The sequence below is a fragment of the Hipposideros armiger genome, unplaced genomic scaffold (assembly GCF_001890085.2).
Source record: "Hipposideros armiger isolate ML-2016 unplaced genomic scaffold, ASM189008v1 scaffold_503, whole genome shotgun sequence".
Lineage (NCBI taxonomy): Eukaryota > Metazoa > Chordata > Mammalia > Chiroptera > Hipposideridae > Hipposideros > Hipposideros armiger.
Window position 1 is genome coordinate 888,366 of NW_017731853.1, and position 1,315 is coordinate 889,680.

Consider the following 1,315-nt stretch of genomic DNA (forward strand, 5'->3'; position numbering starts at 1 on the left):
GTGTGTGTGTGAGGTAACTAGCAGGAGGAGGTTTCACCGGGGTTATATCTGTATCACCTTGACTAGTGATGAGTCCTTGGGAGAGCAAGGTCACTGACTGGTGATAAGATGCTGTTCTCTGGTGTTAGGTTAATGGCTTAATGTTTTTATTTGTGTTTCTCTTCCTAGAAACTCTCAACTCGGGCATCGGGACCTTTTGTCACAAGAACAATGCTGGCCTGGTGGGAACTGTCCTTTTACCTGCTTGCTTCACTAGGCTTCCACTTCTATTCTTTCTATGAAGTTTACAAAGTCTCCAGAGGTAAGTCTCAACGTTGCCGCAAATGTGTCTCGCAAGCAAGGCGGGAGGTGGGAGGGAGTGCTCGGAGGCTGAGGCTGACGATTCAGGAAGATGACCTCATGGGCTTGGAATGACTTGGGGCCACTTTGCTTTGCTCTCATCCTGGGCAGTTTGCATCAGTGGCCTGAGTCAGTGGGGTTTTCCACTTTGATCCTGGGTCTTTCAGGTGACCCTGTGGCTCGTCTTCTGTAATAGGAGGATTGATTCAATGGCCATCAAAGGCCGTAAAGGAGATTCGCATTCCTAATTTGCAGTAACCTCTTAAGTTTCTCTCTCACCCAACTCCTCACAGAGAGGTGGAGGCAGCTCATGATGTTGGAGGCCCAGACCCCTTTCATCTTCTTGTCCTGCTGTCTTTAGTGCTTTTGTGTGTATTCTGAAGAGGAATTGTCACCAAGTCCACATTTCTGCCCATAGGAAGGGGTTGGGAACCCTTCTTTCCTTTAAGGGCAGGTTGCTAGTTACCCTTGTCACTTCTCACACCCAGTTGGCCAGCACCAAGTTCTGTGGCCACGGCCTGGAGGCTGGGAAATATAGTCTTTAGCTTGGTGGCCATGTGCTATTTAAAACATCCCATGCTATAAGGGCCGGCTGAGTGGCTCAGTTGGTTAAGAGCTTGCTCAAGAGTGCGAACTATGGTGCTGGCCGAGTGGCACGTTGGTTAAGAACTGGCTTGGGGTGCCAGAGGGCCCCGGTTCGGATCCCACATATGAGGACCAGTGACACTGCCCTCTGCAGCTAAGATGATGAACGGCAGCTCGACCTGGGGCTGGGCTGCCGAGGGTCACCGGCGACGGCATAGGCTGCAGTCCCTGCTGCAGTGGATTACCATGGGCTACCGTGTATAGCCAGCAGCCAGCGTGAGCGGCCAACAGCCGCTGTGAGTGGCCGTCCAGAAGCCGGTGACTGATCTGCCTCGCCCGGGAAGAGCGCAATGATGGTGCCAACTTGGGCCAGTGAAGCAACGTCCTCCAC

At 52.5% G+C, this 1,315-nt stretch overlaps 1 protein-coding gene across 4 annotated transcripts in view; it reads left to right on the forward strand.

The window, feature by feature from the left end:
- HHAT (hedgehog acyltransferase) overlaps nucleotides 1-1,315 on the forward strand; it is a 259,836-nt gene that overhangs the window by 23,452 nt on the left and 235,069 nt on the right. For all 4 annotated transcript variants that reach the window (XM_019667729.1, XM_019667727.1, XM_019667728.1 and 1 more), the window contains one exon: nucleotides 169-301. In XM_019667729.1, coding sequence (XP_019523274.1) covers nucleotides 211-301 — 91 coding nt within the window. In that variant the 5' untranslated portion in view covers nucleotides 169-210. The remainder of the gene's footprint in view (nucleotides 1-168; nucleotides 302-1,315) is intronic.